Here is a 24,008-nt window from a genome sequence, read left to right as displayed (position 1 = left end):
TTCTTTATAGTAAAACATTTCTTTTGAATTTTGACGTTATGGAAAACTGGTAACAACCGGGATATAGTACCTTAAATCTTTGCTTTTTGCCCTTGTCCTACATGAAATCTCAAGTCATCCACATTAAGCAACGTCAATAAATGTCCGCTTCTTGGCACTCCTGGCGTCGTTCTCCCCCTCCCAGTTCTCATCCACATAGTCCTTGATGCTCTTGTCGCGAATCTGCATGCCAACAACCTTGAGAGCAGCAATGTTGACTCCCATCTCGTCCTTCTGGCGCTTGAGCGAAGCGCGGAGGTTGATGCGGATGCCGTCGAGCATGACCTTCATGCTACGGCTAGCAACAATTTGCTTGTGATGTGTCTTAAGCATGAAAAATAGAATGCGGCATGTTAGGGGCATATTCATGGATCGCATGGCAAATATGTTGAGGAAGGTGAAGAGGATGGGGACGGAAGCGAAGGGCAAGACCAGAAGGGCATCGTGCAGTGCAGAGGCCTTGATTTTCTGCAGGACAGAGAGGACGTAGGCTTCGGCGGTGATATTGCCGAGAGCGAGAAAGACCATGTTGCGCTGAGGGGGTTGAGCATGTGGGTTTGTAAGTTTGGCTTCCTCGTACTCCTTAAGAAGGTTCAAGTCAGCCATACCCATCTCGAGGGCTTCAGCTATTCGTTCACCAGCCATGAGGGTTTCTGAAGTCTGCTTGCTCGCCGCGCCGACCTCGTTGTTCTCATCCTGGGCATCCGCTTCACGTTCCAGAGATGTGGTAAGGGTGCTCTCGTATAACTCCTCCATCTCCTTCTCTCGCTCTTCCTCAAGGAAGATCTGTTCATCGGTCTCGTCCCAAACCCGAATACTCTTGTCGTGGCCGGCACTGACCAAAAGGTTGCCGCTATGGGAAACAGCAATTGCCCACACTTCTCCGTGATGTCCATCCATCCTCTGGATCTGCTCAAACTTATCGCCGTCCCAGTATCGAATCGTACGATCCTTACTGCTACTGAAGAAGTGGTGGCCGTTGCCATCGTTGTTGTGTGGCACGAAGGCGACCTGCAGAATGCTGTCCTTGTGGCCATACAGGGCTTTATGGCAGTCACCGAAATCAAGACCCCATATTCTGATGTTCTTGTCGGCCGAACTTGTGACAATCATCTTGCTGTCATATGATATGTCCATACTCAGGACAGGTAACTTATGACCGTATAGGTTGAGGTAGAGATTAAGGGAGTCAACAAAGAAGACCTTGACTGTGCTATCAAATAGGGCAACAGCCAGAAGTCTTGCATCTGGTGAGAACTTGAGGCTGAGAATATCGTGGGAAACCTTCAACGTCCTCGATTGCACCAACTTGAGCTTTGGCGTTGTTCTCCTTGTACCCAGAACCTCCTCCTGTACGATCTTGAAGTCCCAAAACTTGGCTGTCTGGTCGGCACTGCCCGAAACCACAGACTGACCGTCAGGGTGGACGCTCAGTGACCAGATTGCTTTCTCGTGGGCATCGACGCTGTCAAGGAGGGCCGCTGAAGCGACGTCAAAGAGCTGCAACTCGCCGCTCTTGGTGCCAACAACCACAACCTTGTCTCCGGGAAGGAAAGCACAGCACAGCGCATAACCACACTCGAATGTTCGAATGCAGGACTGTGTCTTTACATTCCAAATCTTCAAGTTGCCATTGGAGGCAGACGCCAGCATCTTGTCATCCGAGCTTAGCGAAAGGGCCCGAATATCCGTTCGGTGACCGGGCAGCTCGACGGACAGAGTTCTTGTGTATTCAGGAGCGTCTTCCTTTTTTGACTTATCGCTCTTGTCCTTGCGTGAGACGCTGTAGTACTCGAGCAAATTGTTTGTGGTTCCTACTAGCAATTGAAGATCTTTCTGCCCGCTGGGTACAGCCCAGTCAACAGAGCGAACCCTTCCTCCTGTTCGCACAATGACGTGCTGAACAAACACATCACTGATGTCGGCCTTTGAGACGTCCTCAGGATCTTCAACGTTGGCTTCCTCCTCGGCGGTCTTGCCGTCCTTGGCCTTCTCGCGACGTCTTCTTCGCTTACGTGCCAGGGCCTTTTTTATCTCGGCCTCGGATCGTAGTCGCCACACGTCGACCGCCTTTTCTGAACCGTGAACCGCAAAGTAATCCTTCTTGGGGTGAAACACGACTTCAGTTGCCCTATCCTTGCTTTGTCTGTGCAGCGTTCCTCTATCCTGGAGATATTGGGCTGCAGCGGGTGTGTCCACTTGGTGGGCGCTGAGCGCAAGACCATCGGCATCCAATGACCAAACCTTAATTTCACCATCGTTTCCAGCTGTGACACATCCGCTGTAGTCTGGAGAAAGGCCAAGAGCCCAACATTCGCCGTTGGTTTGCGAAATGTGAGTCTCTATACAGTGTCTTGACGAGAGATCCCAGAGTTTGATGAGCGAGTCTTTGCCAGTCGTCAAGAGGAAGCCTTCGTGTGTTCCTTCGCCATCGATAACCATGGCACGCGAGCCATCCTCGTCCTGGACTTGCGCCTCTGGCTCAACAAAATGCAGACCGGTGATTTGGTCCTTGTGTCCTCGCAGTTTGAATTGACCAACTTCTGCAACAAGGTCCCACATGATAATGTCCGTATCCCGAGATCCACTGGCAAGTCTGACGCCGGACTTGTCGAATACGAGTTTTGTGATTGCTGACTTGTGTCCGTTAAAGTTGAGTATGACAGAGGAAATCTTGCTGTCCCAAAGTCGAATGCTGCCGTCTTCGTATCCGACAGCAAAGACGTCCTTGTCGGCTTTGCTTTGCGCGATCGCAGTTACAGGTACTGTACATCGTTCATCTCTCCAGCGGCCGATAAGTTCACCCTTCTTGATGTCCCAGCAAAGAACCTCCTCGTTCGCGGCGACGATCGCCTGTCCTGCGCCTGTTCCTGTTCGGTCTTTGGACGACCATACCAGGTTCGATGTCGACGAGGCGACGACGCCAAAGGACTTGCCGTGCTCGTATTTTCTGTTTGATAATAAATTAGATTCAGTCGCTTAATAGTATTAGTCAACTTACAAGTATGACTTAACCATTTTTGCACGGTTGCGACCAGAATTGGCCTTTCTTCAAATTTGTCTCTAACAAAAAGATCCCAGAATCTTTCTTTCTATGCAACGCGGAAAGGTACTAGGTGGGAAATTTTCTTATCGATAAGACTGCACCCACCTGCTCCACTGCGAAGCTCATCGTCACGTGTGAAGGCTGGGAGCTCGAGACTCACACGTAAGCCCCACTACCAGGCGTCACCTACCTAAGCTCCAGTAACGTCAAGAGTAAAGGGGAGCGCATACAACTCAATCAACAAGATGCTTCTGCTAGATTACCAAAACGTACTGATTCAGTCAGTCCTGACTGAGAGGTTCTCTGGGTAAGATTGCGCATATTCAAATGTTTCGAAACGAGAGCTAACAGATCGTACGTCAGAGCCCCTCCCGCTTCCATTGACCAGACGGTCAGCGACTTCGACGGCGTCACTTTCCATATCTCGACACCCGAGACCAAGACCCAGGTCCTCCTCTCTATCCAAATACGATGCTTCCCCGATCTCGTCAAGTACGGAGCCGAAGAGATTCTCCAGCGGGAGTACGGCGACTATGTGACAGCTGTCGAGCCTGGCTACGACTTCTCTGTTCTGGTGGACCTGGAGAACCTCCCAGATTCAAAAGGTATAGCTCCCTGTGGTCTTCCTGATTATGCAAAGTCCATTGCTGAACGTTGATTAGAGGAACGTAACGAGCTGGCTCTCAAGTTCGCTCTCCTGAAACGCAATGCCATGGCCGCCCCATTCGAGCAAGCCTACAAGGAGCACTATGCACTGAAGGAGGAAGCTTCCAAGTTCACTTCCGAAGACGCTCCCCAAGGAATTCAAGAAGGAGGTGAAGTTAAGGCGATCCACTACCGAGAAGAGGAAGCCATCTACGTAAAAGCCAGCCACGACCGAGTTACCGTCATCTTCAGCACTGTCTTCCGTGAAGAAACCGACCGTGTATTTGGAAAGGTGTTTATCCAGGAGTTTGTCGATGCTCGAAGGAGAGCCATCCAGAACGCTCCCCAGGTGCTGTTTAGGAACGATGCTCCCCTTGAACTGCAGGGTGTCCCAGGAATTCAGAACACTGGGTCCGGAGATATTGGCTACGTGACTTTCGGTAAGCGCAAGAAGCCGCTAATATCAAGAGCATCAACTAACTGGACTATAGTCCTCTTCCCCCGCCACCTTACTCCTCAGCGCATGACCGATGTTATTTCTCATATTCAGACTTTCCGTGATTACTTCCATTACCATATCAAGGCCTCAAAAGCTTATATCCACTCTCGTATGCGAAAGCGAACTGCCGACTTCCTCCAAGGTAAATCTCATGTATTGAATCAGTACAATTGCAGATCTAACATTGCCCAGTGCTGCGCCGTGCCAGACCCGAGAACGAGGAGAAGGAGAGAAAGACTGCCAGCGGTAGAACCTTCAAGGTGCAAGGAAACTAAATTTTGGTATAACAGGACAATTCCTGTGTACACAACTTTATACAATGACCGATTTGGTTCAACATTGTTGGGCCGTCAGATAGGGCGGTTAGTCGCGGGCAGATGATAGTTGAGCGAATGATACTATAAAACTATATTTGATAACCCGAGTTGAACAAATGAGACCAATAACCAAATACTTAGTAAATAGGAACAATTATGAGCTAAATCCATCAGGGGATCGACCATCATGGCACGTGGTGGATCTCAACTAAACGTTACAAGTCGCACAGCAGCTCACACTAGACTTCTTACCTACCTAAGTAAACATTTCACCTTGACGAGACAGCAAAGCTCAAGCCTCAAGGTTAAAACTTGAGATTCTCCCAGCTAACGACTTGAGCCGACTTTAAAGCAACTCTACGAATCCGTTACTAATATAATCCGGTTGTTGAGGTGTAGGTACCTAACTATACTCACCTTAGGCGCTACCCAATTAGCGGTGGGCGGTTCGAACTTCAAGGGTCTTTTCTTGGTTGAAATATCGTGCCAACACATACGTGCCACTTTTCTTTGTTGCAACAACAGTAATAACGACCTTTGGTCGTAGAAAGAAAAATGATATGGCCGTTCACATCGAATGACTCCAAGAAGGAAAATGAGAGGAAACTCGAAGAAGAGGCGAAGCGGCGGTCCGTCTCATGGACAGATACAATAGCCCGCCTCAGATCAGATCCTTTCGATGCAGCACAGGCCTGGGCGCCCGTGGTTCTATTTCCACTGGCAGGCATGGCAGCTCTTCAGCTGTACGCAAACTACCTTCGTCGCATACCTGGGTCAGCGTATATGCGTCCCAACTTCTTCCGAAACAGAAGTATCTATGGTCGGGTTACCAGCGTTGGTGATGGGGACAACTTCCATCTCTTCCATACTCCAGGTGGTCGTTCTTTGGGATGGGGCTGGCTAAGGAGAATTCCCGAAGTCCGCAAGGACCTAAAAGACCGGACGGTATGTGAACTGTCGCAGATTGCCCATGCCCCCATACTAACAAGGCTGAATCAAAGATCCCGATCCGCATTGCTGGCGTCGACGCTCCGGAATGCGCCCACTTCGGGAAGCCAGCACAACCTTATTCAGCTGAGGCACTGGCATGGCTAAGAAACTATCTCCTCAAACGCAACGTTAGAGCATACGTCTGGAGAAAGGACCAGTACGACCGAATTGTTGCGACAGTGTATACGCGACGGTGGCTGTTTCGAAGGGACGTAGGCCTGGAGATGATAAAGGCTGGTATGGCGACGACGTACGAAGCCAAGCAGGGGGCGGAGTTTGGGGGAAGACAGGAAATCTACGAAAAGGCTGAAGCTAAAGCCAAGCACAAACGAAAGGGGATGTGGTCTGGCAAGGCCAAAGATTTCGAAAGCCCAAGAGCTTACAAGACAAAGTGGGCCGGAACTGACAAAACCGGCACTTGAAGATACCGAATATAATTGATGACATGGTAAAACAACGGATGGATCAAGTTGCATTAGAGAGATATCCCAGCATAAATCGACAACGGATCGAGAATTCCAACGACCAAGGCTGCTACTGTACTGATAGGAAGGTGTACATATGCATCGTGAGCCTATTATATGGCATTCCGCTTTGTGATCTATTTTAGGCGCAAGTTTGTTAATGGGGACTGAGAATGAGGCTTAGTTTGAGTTCTATCAATAATACATATACAGACTGCTCAATAAGCCTCGGTCGTCTGAGAGCTGGAGCTTTTAGCTTAGCTGCCCTTGCATCAACAGTAAGACTGGCCTGACATCGACCATGAATGCATCAATTATGACGGGATTGATCTGAGTCAATGTCTGACACGTTGGCGAGCATGGACATGGGTATGTCGGTGCCAGAGGTGGTTACGACGCGAAATGCTAACAGGGTCTCACGCAAGGGACTTACTAACACGATCCATAGTGGTTTCAGAAGACCTTGGGTTTTGTGTTGGTGATGTAAAACGTGAGCCAAGACGGCTACAGAAAGGTAGATGAGAGAATGGTTGTATTGTGAGAAATGTTCTCGAAGCCGTTATAGATCGAACCAGCTGGATCTACATTCGTTGCTACAGTGAGTTATGTCTCGTATCATAGTGCCGTATCGTATACAAGCATTTCCCATGCCTCTTTGGCCCCTGCGTAATCATGCAAGGTCTACAAAACAATCAAATTTTCATTTATCGACGTACAAACTCTGTAAGCGCCAGAAATAAACATTCCATGATTCCAGCTGAACCTGGCTGCCATTCGGTTGCTAATGCAAAATACAAACTACCTTACCCTATTATTCAGAGACAAAGAAGAGTAACGCACAACAGGTTGTGATGCCACAATCAAAAGCCCCCTGCTTTATCCCCCAACCTCCTGAGTTTTTAGCGCGGTACAGTCTTCAAAATTATCAGGCAAGTGGGAGCACTGAACATGAGCTTACACAACCGAGTTTTATTGTCCGGGCGGGTCGCCTAAACCTTAGCCATAATGGCTTCCAAGCCACGCACGACTTGGACATGGGTATGAAGGAGATCAACGGCCAGAGAGGTAACTAAGGGAACAGCAAACATTCATAGCAATAACAGACATTATACGGAATATCTAATTTGGAAGCTCTTACGAATTAGAGATACTAGAATTGTAAGCGTAATAAAGTGTATTTATTAGTCGTATGGTTTTGTGAATTTTATGCAGGTCCATGAGTTGGTAATTGCTTCTGTAGCAAGCTTACAGTGAACAGTAGAAGGAAGCTCCACTTGCCCCCTGGAGCCCCCAGTCAAGCCAAAGTATCGGCAGGAAACAACTCTTCCCTCCCGGTCTCTCCTAATTCTCACCTCATCCTCCACGATAATTCTTAGAGCCGTGAGAGAGGAGGATCCCAACCTTTGCATTGTCTTGCAAACTGTCACTCGTTATACTCGTCTCGTCTCATCTCGTCTCTTCTCTTCTTTTCTCTATTGTTTGTTTCCCGTCAGCACGACTACCTGTGTGCTGTACATAATTTATACCGCCCACGTCAACTCGACAGCACTTGAATACCAATTTCCACTCAGCCTCAACTGGTTGATACTCGGTATTCGCACTCATTAATACCGCGTTCTTTTCTCATCTCGATTTTTTTAACAGCCCTTTCGTCATCTGCAGCAACCCGGACCTCCCAGCCATCCTATACAGCCTGACTGCATTCCAACGGTTGTCGACCTGGAGACACAATATCTGTCCCTCAATCTTTAATCGAATATCTCAGACGCGTGCCTTAGAGACAATCAACCACGGAAGCGTCTCGTCACCCCGCACTTAGGACGCGGCAGAACACGAAAGAAAAAGCATCACCTAGCAAATAATCGCATGTTGATCTATTAGAAAGACCGTTGCCGCCAACGAGATTGCTTGATACGAGGACGAAGCTCGCCGATAATCAAACTCTGGGTTACAACTCTCAAGCTCATTGGGTGTTGGATTGATTAAGGTGGCGCCGTTACACGACTTCCGTTACTGCACTACGTCCCTCAGTCGCACACCTTGAAACCACGGTACGTTTCTTTTCTCCTTATTTCTTGATGGCGATAGAGGAATCTTGATTATCGCATTTGTACAATTGAAATTCATCAATGCACTTTGTTTGTTTGCTTGTTTGTTCCTTCCATCTTTCTCGTTGCGACGCTGTTATTTCGGTTGCTGCTTAATTGCCTACCTATTCGTCGCCATCCCACATCCATGCTCAGGTACCGCATTGCAGTAAGAAGGGGTCTAACCAAGTCGGGCTAGTGGCCAGACACTGGAAAATCCAATGCACGCCTAGAGAACGGACATCGCCATCGCTAGCAATTTCCCACATACGTGCTACAGCAGCACCACTTGCCGCTCAACTTGCATCTTACAAACCACGATTCCCAATTTCGATTGCGCACATTCGACGATTTTTTAACAAGCGGTTTTCATAGCGACAAATCTCACGAATCATTCGAATCCAACTCCACGATCTTTTCCCGCTTTTATATCCAGCCGGTTTTCCCTAATACGCCGCAATCCACTTCGCTCCCGCCTCGACCGTTAGGAAACGCGATTATTCGCCCTTGACATGTCACATAGTCGATCTTGAGATGCAAGCGCGACCTGAATCATTTTCGACGACACTCATCAGATCTGGCTTTCCTGCGCGCCGACCGATTACATCGACAGCAAGCAAAAACTCACAGTTATGCGATTATCTTTTCAACGGCGTTGCCCATCGGCGCGCCAACGCCATGGCCTAGGTCCCGTTCTAGGTTCCAGCCTTGTGGCTTTAACAGCTATGGCGCCTTTTACACAAGCCATTACCTTCAACTCAGTACCATCATCAAATTTGGACTTCTCAAATTTAGGCAGGATCGGCATAGTCGGAGATTTTGATGGAATTTCACTTTACGAATATGAGGGGCAGAATGAGAGCCCTCGCAACTCTAATGGCAGCGAGTCACTTCTGGCTCAATTGCCCAACGGCGCCTTCACCTCAATATTATCTAGCGATGCCTCGATACGAGCCATGTGCTCATTCCAACTCAGTAACGGAGAAATGCAGGGTGTGGTAATAGGCGGTAATTTCACGAGTTTGGACGGCACACAGTCAAAGGCAGTCGCATTATTCAACCCCAACACGACTGAAATCACACCTCTAGACGGAATCGAAGGCGAGGTCAACGCCGTGTATTGCGACCAGGAACGAGACACGGTCTATGTGGGTGGTAATTTTAAGGGCGCCAACTCCACGAACGCGATCGCATGGGTCGGTACAGATGGATGGACAAACTTGCCATTTGCTGGTTTCAACGGTCCCGTGAAGGCTATCACGAAAGCCTCTAACGGACACATCATCTTTGGTGGAACTTTTACAGGTCTAGGAAACTCGAGCGCCCCAAACGAATCCATCAGTCAGGTTATCAATCTCTCGACAGCAAACATCACCGATGATAATGGTTCTTCAGGAACTGACCCCCAAGACATTGTCTGTCCCGGATCTTCATCAAGCCCTTGGTTGTTGCAAGACAATACGCCTGGGTATTGGGAAGCCGCTTTCTCCTTCGGCTTCGAGCCCTCCAAACTCAGGCTTAAAAATACCCGCCAGGATGGCCGTGGCACCAAGACCTTCCGCTTCGTCGCTTACCCTATCGACGGAATTATGAACCTAACGTATGTCGACCCAGAGAGCGGTAATAACGTTACCTGCACTAGCGAGTGCCCTCTTCTTGATAACAATGATTACCAAGAGTTCACGTTTGTGAATCGTGTTGGCATGAATAGGTTCCGCCTTGCTGTTTCTGATTGGTACGGCAACGGTGGTGGGTTGGAGGCTATCGAGTTATATCAGAGCGACATCTATGCTTATGCTATCTCTGACTTTAACGAACCGAAATGCGGCGGAGTCAAGAACCCTTCTTCAGCTACTCACACTGGACCTTGGAAGGTTTCCCCATCTTTGGAGAGCAGTTCTGAGTACCTGGTTGCTGAGCTTGATGGTGATTATGATCCCGAATCGGTCTCCGTCACATTCTACCCCAACATCATGGAATCTGGCAATTATTCCGTGAATATTTACACACCAGGTTGTCGAGCCGATGATACCTGCGATTCGAGAGGTCGTGTTAATGTCACAGGCATCATGTCAGGTGATGATGGCAAGGATACCAACTTTACTTCACAATTATTCCAAACGAATTACTTCGACAAATACGACCAGATCTACTTCGGATATATTGAGAAGAGTTCGGGATCTTTCAAGCCTTCGGTAACCATCCGCCCGGTTGCTGGTCAGGAAGTTGACCCATTGACCGTTGTTGCCCAGAGGGTCGAATTCACTCTTACCAATTCTACTGGTGGCCTCAATGGTCTTTTCGACTTCGACCCTGAACAAGCCGTCGTCAACACGTCAAGCCTTACAAGCTCACCAATCAACAAGCTCGGTGCCAGCTTCGATAGAAGCTCTGGTGTGTCTGTTCTTGTTACTGATAGCAACACCACCTATGTTGGCGGTAACTTCACCTCAAAGGATCACGACAACATCCTCGCTATTATTGAAAATGACGATGTCAAGGAACCCGGTGGTGGCCTCAATGGTGAAGTTTTCGCCATGTATCTCAACGACACGCAGCTTTATGTTGGTGGAGACTTTTCCAACACTGACAATGGCCCCGTCACAGGCCTAGACAACGTTGCCGTCTACGATACCGAAGAGGACAAATGGAGCCCCCTGGGTGCCGGCGTAGACGGTCCCGTGAAGTACGCTGTGCCATTGATGGTCAACATCACCGCAGATACGCCTGAACTGGTGGTTGCTTTCACTGGCAGCTTTTCTTCGTGCAACGCTTTCGATGGTTACGATGCCATTTCAGTGGACGGCTTCGCCATCTGGGTGGCCTCCAAGAGCAACTGGTTACAGAATCTTGACGGCAATTACCCTGCATTTGGTGGCTCACTCACGGCCGCTGTTCTTGACATTCCTATGGACGGGGGATCTCTTTACGCCGGTGCTCTTTCATCCGCACAGCTCGGGGCAGGTGGCGCTGCCACGCTCTCAGATGAGGGTCTCGGCCAATTTCCTCTCACGATTCGCACCTCCACATCTGAATCTGAGTCTTCTTCGTTGAGTCGTCGGGATGTAACATCATTCGACAAGAACACCACTGGCGTGGTAACAGGTATTTTCTACAACGATAACGACTACAACATCACTGTCCTCGCAGGTCATTTCACTACTGAGTCGACAAAGGGCGAACAGATCCAGAATATCGCCCTTCTTGAGGACGATACCGTGACTGGACTCGGATCCGATATTTCCAATAGTTCCAGTTTCGTCGCTCTTGCTGTTCGTGACGGAATCTTGTTTGCTGGCGGCGATATCAGTGGCACCATTGATGGGACTGATATTCGTGGCCTTGTCTCCTACGATCTTGAATCAAAATCGTTCAACTCGCAGCCCGCTTCTGTTTCGGGCGCCAATGGTACCGTCGCAGCTATTGCCGTTCGTCCCGGTGATTCTGGTGACATCTATGTTGGCGGCTCATTCGATACTGCTGGTGCTTTGGACTGCCCTGGTCTTTGCACCTACAACGTGAACTCTGGTCAGTGGAACCGCCCAGGCAGTCAACTCGAGGGTACTGTCTTCAGCTTGTTGTGGATGAGCAAGAACCAACTTGTTGTCGGTGGTGATCTCCGTGGTAATGGGTCGAGCCAGCGTTACCTCTCAAGCTGGGACGCAAATGCGGAGTCTTGGTCCAACTTTCCTGGTTCTGAAGACGTTCCCGGCCCTATCTCAGTCATCTCTCCTGGATCCAGCGATTATGAACAGCTCTGGGTGGCTGGTACTTCTAGTGGGGATGACTCTGTCTTTGTCATGAAGTATGATGGCGAGAAGTGGCATACCGTTCAGCCCTCCTTGTCATCGGACACCATCATTCGTGGTCTGCAGGTGTTTTCCGTCACTCAGGATCATGGAGACGCTGACCTGCTGGACAAGAACCAGGTCTTGATGCTAACAGGCTCTATCGACATCCCTGACTTCGGAGTCGCATCGGCAGCTCTCTTCAACGGCACAGTATATCAACCGTATGCAATGACGATAAAGGCTGGTGATGGTCCAGGCACTATCGCCAGTATCTTCTCTCAGAGGGACAGTTTCTTCAAAGAAGGTAAGTTTTCCACTCTGCGTTGTTTATCTATATGATGGATACTAATATCATGTTTAGAGAAGCACATGGCTTTGGGCTTCGTGGTTCTTATCGGCCTTGCTATCGCACTTGGCTTGATGCTTCTTCTTGTCCTTTGTGGTATCATCCTCGACCGTATTCGCAAGAAGCGCGAGGGCTACGTCCCTGCACCTACTTCCATGTACGACCGAGGCAGCGGAATGCGACACATCCCGCCTCATGAACTACTCGAGTCTCTTGGCCACGGTCGAGGCGGTGCACCACCTCGCGTCTAAGGAAAGAAATGGATACCTAGTCTTTTAAGATGTCGTTGTTTTTAGCAAGCTACATGCATATCTGGTTTGATACCTTTGGCGTTTTGGAAAGGTGTACGGGACTGTTTTCGGACCATAGAGGTCCCTTGCTATTTTCGGAAAGGGGGATCACACACTGATATCCCTGTTTGAGCATATGGACTCTGCCTTTATAGGCCGAGGACGTATTGTTCAGTGGCTTCAGCTTGACACTATTACCCCTACTTCGGCTGGATCCTGCAGAGGGCATCCCCAATCTTCCGATACCTGCTCTCCCCATACCTCGTTACTTATTTCACTCCCATTTCTCTTTTTCACTTCATGAGGTCATGACCCAACATCGGTTAATGTCTACCTGTCTATTCTTTTATTTTCTTCACCGTCTGTGCATATATGCCTTTGTTTGTGGAGACAAGGTTTCGTTGTCTCATCTCGTTGTACATTACATTACTCAAAGCGGTCTACGCCCTGAAGACTGCTGAGGACTCGAGGCCTTGTGCCAATGATCCTCTTTGATAGTTCGTTTCCATAAAGGGATTGGGAGCAAGAATCCGAGTCATTTGGAGGGTTGTGGTGGTCATATGAGCGGCTCTGGTTGTGGTGATTCGGTCGATAGGTTTGTAGTTAGAAAAGGCTATCTAACACAAACTGAGCTGACACGATAATCCGTTCACCTTCTGGTAGTTTAATCCGAGTAGTGATTGTTTCTCATACATTCCTTGATATGTGACATTGTGTAAGGACCCTTATTACTTCCTAGCAGCCCAGTTCACCATGTAGACCCTTATGCTGTCAGCAGCGCGTTCCTTTGGTGGAACTGTATACACGCGCGATGCTACCATAGCATCTATCTAAATTCCCGACTCTTGTTTTTATCGGCCCATATTCAAGTTGGGCCTTGCTTAACTTTGCGGGTATGGAGAGACCGAAACCTCTCCGATTGGGACCCTTGTATCGTGAGAATGGGGTAACAAACTTGTGTTGCCTTGGACCTTGGACCTTGGACGGCGAACACACCCTCCGGAGTAGAAAAGAAGGCAGAGTGGACTCGCTGGACACTCGGCAGTTAGTTTTCGTCAGGCAGGCCTGATGCACGGTTGACAACGGCTACGAGGCTGCCCTTGCCCAGACACGTTTCAACTGGAAAAGTTCGATGCGGACTTCCATGGCCAGAAGTTGGCATCAGCTAAACTTTGAATAATGGACGCTTGTTTCGGAATATATTGGGATGCAAGGCTCCTCCTCGTAAACACATTGGAAACTTGACACGATATCCGTAGGTCGTATAACAACGTCACAGATCAGTTGCCATCACCGTGAACGTGACATTAATGAACTCACCCAGCTTACCCTATAACAATCTATTCATTGGGCCATGATCGAATGGTTTCCACTGTCATAAAATTGTCTCACAATCAAGAGACAACGGATAAGGAGGCGACTCGATTGCAATGCTATTTACGTCACACCATATTAAGCGTCCATCTCTCTACTGCCCTGTGAGACCTTATCTTAGCTTTGGTGGTTGAAAGGTTGGGCTGCTATTACAACATGCTCTACAGAGTACGAGAGTCGCAATAAAATTATCCACTATCACGGCTGAGCAACAGGCTTTGGAGACAGCGATGAATGCCAAGGAAACCTTGTGCCTACCTGGTGAGTGGATCGGATCAGGGTTGTCGATACTGCACAATACATCGTCGTTTTGTTGGTCACCATATCCTATAGTTATTGTTTTAGGCAATCAGCGCGACGTCGCTGATTGATTACTACTGTGTAAGCATTGCATCACATGCGGTTCTATGCTTCCGATTATCGCGTAAGAGAACGGAAAACCACCACAAAGAACAGCCTTGCGTTGTCCTGTTTGCGGGTATTGGTTTGGTCACTAGCCTAGTAAAGTATGGAAGATCGATGACGCTGCAGACATACCTTATCACCCCTCTTTGGTGGTCTGTCACTGTCAACGTCAACTGGAAGGGTGAACGAGGAGAGGTCGGTTCCCTGTCAAGCAGGATTCCAAGGGTCATCAATAAGCCAAACCCATTATGCTCCATGACGCAAAGTCTTCTTCTTTCTTCCTCCCCTCTTCGTTTTCAAGCGCCGACCGAATGCTGCAAGGACGGATGCAGTCCGGTAAACCAACAGAATCACGGGAGAGGCCCTTAGCGGCGCCGCCATTGCATCACCGGCAGCGCTCAATAGACACCAGTTACGGCAAAAGCTGATTTCTTGGGTGAGATATTGGAAGACAAATATACGAACACAAGGCAGTATAGGGTGCCACAAGGAAGTCTTGGTGCTGGAGTCTATCACATAAGTCAATGGTTTGTATACGTATTTGATGCCATATCGGCAGGTGTTGATAAGCATTGACATTGTCAAAGGGAAATAGACGCGTGAGTTGCAGGGTCATTGATTGCCTTTGGCAACAGAGGGGTGTGGGGTACGGATACAAGTTAACAGCATTTGAGGTGGTGAGTGAGTGCCGTATGTATTCTATCGTACGGTAGTTGCCCAGCAAAGATGGCATTGTTGACCACTCATATGCGTTGTGCTGGCTTCTGGCTTGATATCCTGTATGCGTATTGATTTGATTGAGAAGATGGCGTTCCAGGAAAAGCTCAAGGGCCAGGATCAGAGGGAGCGTTCCGTTTGCATGTCTCGGCGACATCGCGGGTGGACTGGCGCCTCGTCTGTCACAAGAACGCCATAATGTGAGCTCCAAAGGACGGCAGAACAAGCACCCCTGAGAAGTTTGCAAGAGTCAAGAGAAGCATGGTAAAGCAACGCAACATGACAAGGCCGTGGCACTAGCTCGGATTGCGCCTTGGTGAAGGGTGCGACTCAAACCTCAAGTGCGGTCCGTGTTATCAAGGCCAATGCAAATGATTCAACAGGAAAAAAATGACTGGTCCTCTTAGACTGCATTTTAGACTGTCAAAATGTACCGGGGTAAACAATGGGGGAGCAGTGGAACCCCGGCACTGAGTCGGTAGCGCGCTTCTGCTTCTACTTCTGCTTCTGCCTCTCAGGGAAGTGACTGACTTGTCTGAGGCAGACAAGACAAGGCGGGAGGCGCGCAGGGGTTGGTCAAGTACCGCGACCGTGTGCTCAAAGACGAGCTAAGGCAAATTGAATGGAGCTTGGCAGAGCAAAAGATCCTTCAGACCCCAGTAATAACAGGAATCTCCCACTGGCACTAGGCCTGGCAAAACCTTGTTGGGGGGACTACTCTTCAGTCTCCCTCTTACGGACCGGCCTGTCCAATGTCGTGTGCGATACGTGATGGCCTCAAGAGTTTAGCCCAGCTAGCCAGCCTTGCCTGTACATACATGCTTTTCATGTCACTCACTACACCAGCTGAAGGTCCCTTATTTTTGCTTCTCCTTGGTCTCTCCATGACCCTGCTCCGGTGGCGCCAAGTGCTTGCCCTTTTGGGTCACGTTTGAATTACTGAGCCGCTAAAGAAAACAACGTTGCGTCTGCAGTTGCAGTCTAAATGCACTGCAGTCTGTATCTTTGCATCTTTGAATGGAGCCGTTCGTACTAGACGCGCTAGACCGTGAGGCTACCAGGGGCATTTTCTTGGTATGTATGTACTGTCAATACGGATACAGTATCGACGAGACAAGTGATACACTGCGTGATCTCAGTGTCGTTCTGCTCTGACCATGATCAAGTCCACCGTCAGCGTCACAAATTTTCATACCGAGTACTTGGGAACCCCTCTACCATGGACCCGCCTCAGAGTCAAGGTTCAGGTTCGACAAGATATAGAACTGGAGCCGTATGGTCTTGGTAACAAGCATGCTCCGTAGTTGAACATCGTTCTGTTTCTCAGATGGAGAGCACAGCGGGCGTGAGAATGCGCACGGTCGCCAGGGACTTCTTCCCCTCGTCCAGCTGCTTTGTGGAAATCGGTGCCACTCTTGATTTCTCTTCTCATTGAGTCGTGGTTTAGAATTGCCGCGTCAGCTGAACCGTAGTGGTTTAATTGAGCCCTGGTTTTTGAGATCCGCGAAGAACCCAACCGGGTCTCTACTCTTCAGGGACCTGTCTTGTCTTTCTCATGACCCGCTATCGGGATGCCAAAAACGATCATTGTCTCCACGACAGGCTCCTGTTTTGACTCGTGCCTGTGCTATGCTTTTTTCTTTCCGTGGCGCCGGCTTTGCTGTCTCCCGAGCTGCTAATTGCACGCCAGACATGCACTGGCTACCGTCCGCCCCGCCGCCATGTCTGTCTAGTCAGTGCAATCTATTGTCCAATTGCCTGTCTTGTCACTGAGTTACTCCGGACGCACCGGCCGAGACGATTGCTGAGTCTGCACAGACACAGAGGGGCTCTGCTCTGTGCTAGCTGTATGTATTGACTGCACTCGACCTCAACCCACTGACATCACAGGGACCAGTTGTTCTCAACTCGTGGTGACAGGGCAAGAGCCGCGGAATTAATTCCTTGCTGCTATTTCCTCAAAAGATTGTGTTGATTGCCACCAGGAGTCGGCCTTGGCGGCGCATTGAATGGTCCCCCAAATGCCGGGGAAGATGGGTATGTCGCTCCTCAGTCAGGTAACTCATGAGATCCAGTTTACTTTTAAGTGCTGGTAGAGTACTGCACAGTGTTGTAATGTGTACCCAACAGATCGGTTCATGGAACATTGGTTCTGAAGATCACCGCTGCACCGGTATCCTCAACACGTGTCGCGTGGATTGAGCATCAGTTCCTCAACCATTGCCGTGGGTTTTTGAAGACCAACAGAGCAAGATCTACGTATCATAATCTGGGGTGGCCAAAAATTGGTGAAGTCATTCAAGGTTGCTGGTTTTCCTTTGCTTTAGTGCTATTCCGTTTCAAATAACCCTTGAGTTCAGTAGCACGTCAATAATGTCTCGGTTCTCAATGATGCACTCAGTCCAACATGTTGGCTGAGATAAGTAATTTGCTCCTATATCTGAACCGTAGGGTAACATTCGAATCCTGCGTATTTCGACATCGAACCCTAGCACAAGACGAACAGTGCCTGCACGGTCGGGCTGTTTACGTCAGGACGTTTAGTGAAGCTATATCCGTGCTGAATGAGTCTGGGGAAATAAGCGCTCTAGAAACATGGTCAACAACTCAGACCAGCGCCACCGGCTCTTTTTTCGCTGTAATCTCAAGAGAATCCACTTGTTAATCTTGAAGGCGAGATGAGGCTTGGTGAGAATCAATTCATTAGATAGGAAGTCGAAGATATTGACAGGTGCGCCGTCTAGGTTGCACTCACCGGCCGGGACATTTCGAGCGGGTTGGGGAATGCTGGTAGAGTCTGAGACATGCCCCTGTGACAAGACTGTCCCTGAGTGGTTTTATCACGTCTTTGTTGGAAAAACGTACCCACATGGCTCAATTTTTCCGATCCTTTCCAATCTTGAGGAACAACGATTGTTGGAAGGTAGGAACAGTAGTAGTTCGGACATTCCGATCTCTGTAACCCAAGCAAGGAGTTGCTTGTTTGTACAAACAACCTCAGCTTCTAGAAAGTATCGGGATGTGCTGCAACGTCGTGAAACTATGATCCAATTGAGTGTGATCATACGTGGAACGTCTACATCGGTGGTAGCCCCATGATGATCGACAGGTCGTCAATCTCGGGTATCAGGACGAACTAGTAGTGAGCAACAAGCGTGATTTGGCACCCGAGCAGAGAGACCTTTGTATTGGTAAAGCAATTTGGTCTTGCGGTCTGTGAACGGTTGATACCTCCAACAAAGTGCAGAGCAAGCGATGGCGGCCTCCTGTAAACGCATACTAGGAAAGCCAGTTGGTGTGTCGAAGAGCCGGATCGACATATGGTCTTTACGCTTGTCTGCAATAGCGTCGGCATCACTCACAACGTGCAGCTTCAATGCCGGAGAGTAATGATGATCGTAAGATCTGGGAGATAACCACAATCAAAAGTTTGCTAGGGTACCTTGGGTAAAATATGTTTCAAACATCCCCTTTTGGCCTACCCTTTTTGAATCGGGAATAGCTGACAAGCCTAGCTCAAATCTTCATGAAAATCAGACCGGGGCAGTTTCTTAGTGGCCTGTAGGAGACTCGGCCGGAATCCGCGTGAGGCATTGACAGGCTGTTGCAATGAGGGTCAAAACAAGAGCCATCAAGGTATCGGAGGGAGGACGCTCCTCCGATAAACCGCTCTCGATTGCGCTTGTTGGTGATTTGATTCCGCAATAGCGAACTCAAACTAGACGCCGCATTCACTTTTGGCGGATACTTACTGGCTTAGTAGGTATCTGGCGAACCGTATCCGTAGTTGCATATGTGAGATTAAGAGACTTCCCCTTAAATCCGGCGGTTCTGAGTGGCGTTGAATAGCGTTGGAGTTTCTTTTTGCTCTTGAACGTGGGTGCCGGTCTAATTGCTACAAGTCGCTCAGATATATGCTGATGGCACAGGGACAAGTGACCAGTGTGAAGGATTATTGATAGTGATTGGTTAGTAGCAATAGCCAAGAGGAAATCACAAATATTTGTTTGTAGCGGTCTGCGACGGCTGGTCCGATTGCGCCCCAAGCCCCTATCAAGTGTGGTGCATACCTGAAGTCACTTCCTGGTGGCCTTTTGCATTTCCCATGCTTGGCCACATCAGATTCACGGCCAAAGGCAGTGAGATATTATTTCCGGAGCGGGTCGTCAGAAAGGGAGGGTTGTCTCTGTTGATAACTGGCTGTGTTCTCGAGAACCCATGTCTGTCGGGCGCCACTCCCATCATCGCTACAGCGAACGGGCGGGTCTAGCGTATGCACTTTTGCTTTGGTGCCTCAGCAGTGCAAGAATGAATGAGGACAGAAACTGTGTACATGTAAAAAGAAAGACATTTGGGGGCAGACAACCTATACTAGATATTTCACAATGCCATGAAATAAGAAAGACAGTAAAGGGGAATAACTGTTATCTGGATGCTAAACGGTGCCTACATTAGGTACAAGGTAAGCAGAGATCTTGTGGGAAGATCTAACCCCACACAGTGTCTAGCAATGGTAGGATCGGAAGGGTCCCCTCCTGCCTGCCAAAACAAGAGAATATTGAACATTGAACAAATGTACAGTGCATCATGACGACTCGGTTGCACTGAATTTTTACAGTACACACGCACGTGCACGCACGCACGCACAAACCCCTTCCCATACAACTCTAATACATGTCGCAGCAACCGTGCTTGACTTTGTGATAATACATTCTTTGCTTCTATCTCAGAAGCCGTTCCCCCATGTGGAGGCTGCAGAAGGTCCGTTCATGATGGGGCAGTCCAAGCACGGGGCGAAGCTAAACACACCAAAATTACCAATCTCAAGTGCCCAAAACTGCCATTGGCAAGTCAGAAGGACACAAGAAATCAAAATTCCTGGCTTACATCAACCTACATGCCAAAGTAACCGATACGGTGCTGGCAAGGGCACTGTACTGGATCTTTGCTGCGAAACCGGCGGCAGGCAAGGGTTTCAACCCTGGACTAGTCGTCTAGGTAGAGTTGACAATTATCCGCTCTCGTCGGATACTACACCAAGAGTAGTGGCGGGCATCGGGCATATATGTGCAATACTCTGCAGTATCCCATGAGGGCTCTAAGGACCGCTCTACGCAACTAGACTTGGCAGGTGGGAGTGTAGGGGCACATTTTTGACTTCGTAGTTGGGCAACAAAGCCGACTTGCAATGCGCGCAGTTATGGCATCACTGCAACACCATTTTGGGGGCACAGGGTGACTCTGCGTGCCTTGCTCTAATGACAGTGACGCTGTCCCACCTCGTCTCTGGAGCATGATGACGGCGATGCCAAAAGGTTCCCAGGGTCCTGAGGTTTGTTTTGACCTTGAACGGCCTTGTTAGGTTATTGACTGAATGTACTATTCCCCTCGCGAAAGCGCCCATATCACCTCTCAAAGAGGGGACACAACGTCAGTCGACTGCCATGCTGTCCCAGGCTATCCTGGACGTCTGATGTCAATATTCCTTTGTCACCCTCCACTCTCCCTCATGGCATTGGCAATGTCAATATCGATGGGCAATGCAATGCGATGGCATGTATGCCTCTGTTGGCCTGGTCCCCCCCCCCTTTAGCGTCTTCTCTAAAGGCTGTTTCAATTCCTTCACCGTCTTGCGTTCCCAGCGTTTCTTGTCTCGTTTCTGAGTTCCACCCACACTTACTGGTGATGCTTCCTGACGTACCTTACGTCAGGGCTCTCATGGGTAGTCACCCATCCGCGACAGGGGCGCTTTGTGGCCGACGCCTCCCGATGAGCCTGGCGACTTTTAGCTTTTGTCGAGGTATCTGGTACGTCTCTGAACTCCTCTTCTCACCCTTGGCATTGCTTGTTGACCTATGATCCCTGCTTGTCCCCCCATGACCAAGCGCACGACTCGACAACACCCACTGCAAGAGTCCACTCAGCGAGAAGCTCGTTGCAATCAATTCCCACAGCACTAAACAAGCCTAGTATCCCTCGATGTGCTGCCGTTGAGTGGCTTGAAGGACCCCTCGATTCCCACCCGCCGCCCGCGTCGCAACAAGTCATCTACAGGCACGCTTCCTTCTGGCTTGACCAGACCCTGCATAATCCCGCCCTGTCTGCTGTCTACCTCAATTCCCAGTCCAGGACGTCCTCTCCTACCTTGTCTTTCATCTCAGACCCTCCACATCAGTGGCGTTCGTTCGCGGGCCAGGCAGCCCTTGAATAGCGGGGGTCCCTTTGCAAACTGCCGTCCGTAGCCTTACCCACCTCCAACTCTGTTGTCTGCTCTACCTTCAGCTCAGAATACATCCACCCCTCTTCTTACACCTCCTGGCTTGCCTCTCATGGCCAGTGCGTACCCCATAATTCTGCCTGTCTGCCATCGCACCCCCTTTCAGAGAACGTGTTGGCGTTGTCAACTGTTACTTTTTCGTAGAGACTTGGGGATTCACTGCCGGTCCGGTCATTGGACTTCTAAAACATGACCATTTGAGCTTCAATCTGTATATTCAAAATCCATCTTGGACCTTGGTAACGCTATCGCGCATCTCTTTCTTTTTTAACCTCGTGATGAGGGGCCTTTTCCGGATTCCTTGACAAGAATCTATCCATAAAGTCGCTGATCTCTTCAGCGCTGGGCATCGCGGACGCTACTATCTGGATGCCGTGGGCTGTCTGTCAAGTCGAGTTGTGGATTGAGAGACTGTCTCCATCATCTTATGCAGCCCACAGCACCCCTGGTTTGCTATTTGGCTGCTTGGTCCTACGACCCTACCTCATCGCACCAACCCTGTCGCCTCAGCCATTGCGAAAAGACGTCGGCCTGCCGATCACCTAGACCAGAGTCGTCACACCTTTTTTCCTTCAGAGAGACGGGGGAACTCCACTCTTCTCCCGCAGCCCAGCCCGTTTCCAGAGGCAGATTGACGCACGTCAATTCGCACCCAGACACTTAAGACTTCGCTGATCCCACCTTGGCCCCGACTCAACTCCCCATATCATCTCCAGTCGTGAAAGGATCTTCTGTCTTTGATCTGTGTCACTGAACTTGGCTTTTATTCTAGTTGGGATCCCGCATCTGATCAACAAACCTTTTTTCCCACATAACCGCCAACCGATCTATGTTTATATTGCACATCAACTTCTCTTCAGATCATCACCACCACCATATTCACATACCAATATGACCATGACACTCGACACTACCCAGCAGCGGTTCGGACCCTCGTTGAATTTCGACTATTCAGCACCTGCACAGCCGCCTGCTTTTTCCAACCCTTGGTCTTCATCCTCACCACCACAGCATCCTCCTGCGGGAAGCAGCCTCTTTGTTGGTAGCCAGCCAGCCCTCAACCCAAACATGATGGCCGGCAAGCCACCTCAAAGCCGCGCGAGCACTAGCAGCACTTCGTCAATGGCTTCTTACGGAAGCGCCATGCCAGTGCCTAACACTTCTGCAGGTACGTTGCTACTCCCTAACATTGATATGATCTCAAAACTCACACAAGGACAGACCTACTCAGCATCAACCGCATGCAAACAACGTCTGCTGCTTATGGAGACCCCACTTACACCACATCTGCTTCTCCTGTCAACCACCACTTTGCGCCTACATCAGCTGCTCCCTATGACACACTTGGTTATGCGCCAGCTCCTGTGCGACCACCACCTTTTGGTCTGGCTCCTGCTGATGACCACGCGAGACGGTTTTCTCAACAGTGAGTAAAATTGCAAGCAACTGCTTTGATCCTTCGTTACTAACTCTGCGGGCAGTAGCATCCAAGATGAACGGAGGAGCTTTGCCGATGCTCTCGATGCTAGCCACGGCATGCTGGCTATGAGCCAGGAGACACCCCGACCCATCTATGGGACGCGAAGTGATCGATCCTCTGTTGATTCTTATGGATTCCCTTCTACCCACTCTACCAGTTCTTCCATTTCTTCTAGTGGCAATTTCAGCTCCTACTACGGCGACTCTGTCTCCGATTACTCCACCGCTGGCTCCGACATCGAGTCCGTATCTTCAAGGACTCTGCCTCGACCTCAGGGCTTGATGAGCTCTCAGATTCCCCCTGCCCCCCAGTCTATGATGGGGCAGTTCAGCTCCAAAGTGTCTTCCAGCACTCAGAAGAAGCACAAGTGCAAGGTTTGCGACAAGAGGTTCACTCGTCCTAGCTCGCTGCAAACCCACATGTATAGCCACACCGGCGAGAAGCGTATGTGCAACCTCCTTGGAACCAACCTGACGTTTCTTATACTGACAATCTATAGCTTTTGCCTGTGAGGTTGAAGGATGTGGTAGACATTTCTCTGTAGTTTCCAATCTTCGACGTCACCGAAAGGTTCACCGCGGGGATGCGCGCTCAGAGGCAGGCTCAGAGGACCACCACTCGGACTAAAACGACTACAACTTACAAGTTGAGCGATTCAACATTTTCAATTTTTGAGTTATGAGTGCCCAAGGATGGCATTCGACGAACGGCGATACGACAACCGTCTAATCGACCAACCTTATTACATTTAATCGCCCTGTTTTTATCACCTGCAAACATTATTGCAACACGGCTTAGCGCGGCATAGAGAAATGGACCAGAAAAGGAAGAGGAATCATGGATTGGAGCAAAGGCGAGGAGCTGGGGTGTATACGATTCGAGTCTATCGCTTACGGTGCATTGGGTCATGTTCAAACCCACCATCTCAGGTTTTTATGATGTTGGTTTTTTGGGATGGGAATAGGCGGAGTGCTGGACCGACCTACCGATACCCTTCCACACGGCGTTTATGGAGTTGACCACAACTTCGGTCTTATTATTCTGCATGTTCAGGCACACGCTGCCTTACGTTATACTTCGAAGCGATAGCTTATGTCCATATTTTAGGGCAATGTTGACATTATCTCGGCGAGGGTGTACTTTGAGTTAGAGGAGGGTGCCAGAGGCATTACGAATGGATATCAGGAGGATTGTACTATTAGTTTCACATTTATGGTCACGATATACCCGGTTTGAACCAT

The 24,008-nt window shown here is 49.4% G+C and overlaps 5 protein-coding genes across 5 annotated transcripts; 4 read left to right on the top strand and 1 right to left on the bottom strand.

Annotated features, from left to right (window-relative positions):
• Positions 1-8: 8 nt before the first annotated feature.
• On the bottom strand, positions 9-3,123 carry EDB82DRAFT_447905 (WD40-repeat-containing domain protein). Its single transcript, XM_025727013.2, has 2 exons — positions 3,041-3,123; positions 9-2,989 (listed from the first exon to the last, which is right to left on the bottom strand). The coding sequence occupies exons 1-2, from the start codon at positions 3,055-3,057 to the stop codon at positions 124-126; spliced, it is 2,883 nt and encodes a 960-aa protein (XP_025581522.1). The 5' UTR covers positions 3,058-3,123; the 3' UTR covers positions 9-123.
• Positions 3,124-3,330: 207 nt separating this feature from the next.
• Positions 3,331-4,504, top strand: EDB82DRAFT_432866 (Arp2/3 complex, 34 kd subunit p34-Arc-domain-containing protein; the record flags this gene model as incomplete). The annotated part of the gene is made up of 5 exons (XM_065607719.1): positions 3,331-3,392; positions 3,449-3,690; positions 3,748-4,170; positions 4,222-4,371; positions 4,422-4,504. The coding sequence occupies 5 exons, from the start codon at positions 3,331-3,333 to the stop codon at positions 4,502-4,504; spliced, it is 960 nt and encodes a 319-aa protein (XP_065463876.1).
• A 597-nt stretch (positions 4,505-5,101) lies between these two features.
• EDB82DRAFT_526581 (uncharacterized protein) lies at positions 5,102-5,958 on the top strand (the record flags this gene model as incomplete). Its single annotated transcript, XM_065609156.1, has 2 exons — positions 5,102-5,491; positions 5,548-5,958. The coding sequence occupies 2 exons, from the start codon at positions 5,102-5,104 to the stop codon at positions 5,956-5,958; spliced, it is 801 nt and encodes a 266-aa protein (XP_065463875.1).
• A 2,277-nt stretch (positions 5,959-8,235) lies between these two features.
• Positions 8,236-12,475, top strand: EDB82DRAFT_432834 (cortical protein marker for cell polarity-domain-containing protein; the record flags this gene model as incomplete). Its single annotated transcript, XM_025727008.2, has 3 exons — positions 8,236-8,256; positions 8,663-12,182; positions 12,240-12,475. The coding sequence occupies 3 exons, from the start codon at positions 8,236-8,238 to the stop codon at positions 12,473-12,475; spliced, it is 3,777 nt and encodes a 1,258-aa protein (XP_025581518.2).
• Positions 12,476-22,065: 9,590 nt separating this feature from the next.
• On the top strand, positions 22,066-23,400 carry EDB82DRAFT_224700 (uncharacterized protein). Its single transcript, XM_025727007.2, has 4 exons — positions 22,066-22,455; positions 22,509-22,713; positions 22,769-23,211; positions 23,267-23,400. Exons 1-4 carry the CDS (start codon positions 22,179-22,181, stop codon positions 23,392-23,394), a joined length of 1,053 nt encoding a protein of 350 aa, XP_025581517.1. The 5' UTR covers positions 22,066-22,178; the 3' UTR covers positions 23,395-23,400.
• Positions 23,401-24,008: the final 608 nt, after the last annotated feature.

The sequence above is a fragment of the Fusarium venenatum genome (genome assembly GCF_020744135.1).
Source record: "Fusarium venenatum strain MPI-CAGE-CH-0201 chromosome Unknown EDB82scaffold_3, whole genome shotgun sequence".
Taxonomy (NCBI): Eukaryota; Fungi; Ascomycota; class Sordariomycetes; order Hypocreales; family Nectriaceae; genus Fusarium; species Fusarium venenatum.
The sequence above is the reverse complement of the archived record's forward strand: the minus strand, read 5'-3'. Positions and strand labels throughout refer to the sequence as shown.